At 60.3% G+C, this 1065-nt stretch overlaps 1 protein-coding gene across 1 annotated transcript in view; it reads left to right on the top strand.

Moving 5' to 3' along the window:
- The window catches only part of DNAAF2 (dynein, axonemal, assembly factor 2), a 10222-nt gene continuing 9157 nt past the window's right edge, over positions 1 to 1065 (top strand). Inside the window, exon 1 of the mRNA XM_012001029.1 lies at positions 1 to 757. Within this exon, the coding sequence (XP_011856419.1) occupies positions 89 to 757 (669 nt within the window). The 5' untranslated portion in view covers positions 1 to 88. The remainder of the gene's footprint in view (positions 758 to 1065) is intronic.

Consider the following 1065-nt stretch of genomic DNA (forward strand, 5'->3'; position numbering starts at 1 on the left):
TCGGCTGCCCAGAGACTCTGAGGCGGATCCCCCAAGCCAGTCTCAGATTGATCCCCCTTGGCCAGAGGGCGAGAAGCCACAGGGCAGTATGGCCAAAGCGGAGGCCTCCTCGTCGCTGGAGGACTTAGACCTGAGTGGAGAGGAGGTCCAGCGGCTCACCTCCGCCTTCCAGGACCCGGAGTTCCGGCGAATGTTCTCCCAGTACGCCGAGGAGCTCACCAACCCGGAGAACCGGCGGCGCTACGAGGCGGAGATCACCGCGCTAGAGCGTGAGCGCGGGGTGGAGGTGCGGTTCGTGCACCCGGAGCCGGGGCACGTGCTGCGCACCAGCCTGGACGGGACACGGCGCTGCTTCGTGAACGTCTGCAGCAATGCGCTGGTGGGCGCGCCCAGCAGCCGGCCCGGCTCCGATGACGACCGGGGCGCAGCTCCTGGCAGTCACTGGTCCCTGCCCTACAGCTTGGCGCCAGGCCGTGAGTACGCGGGGCGCAACAGCAGCCGATACATGGTCTACGACGTGGTCTTCCATCCAGACGCGCTAGCGCTGGCCCGGCGGCACGAGGGCTTCCGCCAGATGCTGGACGCTACGGCCCTGGAGGCAGTCGAGAAGCAGTTCGGAGTGAAGCTGGACCGCAGGAATGCCAAGACCCTGAAAGCCAAGTATAAGGGGACCCCCGAGGCTGCGGTGCTGCGCACACCCCTGCCCGGGGTCATCCTGGCCAGGCCTGAGGGGGAGCCGAAGGGTCCTCGTGAAACCCCATCTCTACTAAAAATACAAAAATTAGCCCGGCGTGTTTGCAGGCACCTGTAATCCCAGCTATTTGGGAGGCTGAGGCAGGAGAATCGCTTGAACCCGGGAGACGGAGGTTGCAGTGAGCCAAGATCGTGCCATTGCACTCCAGCCTAGGCGATAGAGCAAGACTCTGTCTCAAAGAAAAAAAAAAAAAAGGAAATGCAACTGCTTCACATCCTTGTTAATTACCTATATAATAAGTGCAATGAGCACACAATAAATATTTCTTGAAAGGACTAATTTGAACACAGATGGCATTTAAAACTATGGGC

The sequence above is a fragment of the Mandrillus leucophaeus genome, unplaced genomic scaffold, assembly GCF_000951045.1.
Source record: "Mandrillus leucophaeus isolate KB7577 unplaced genomic scaffold, Mleu.le_1.0 Scaffold648, whole genome shotgun sequence".
NCBI classification, from domain to species: domain Eukaryota; kingdom Metazoa; phylum Chordata; class Mammalia; order Primates; family Cercopithecidae; genus Mandrillus; species Mandrillus leucophaeus.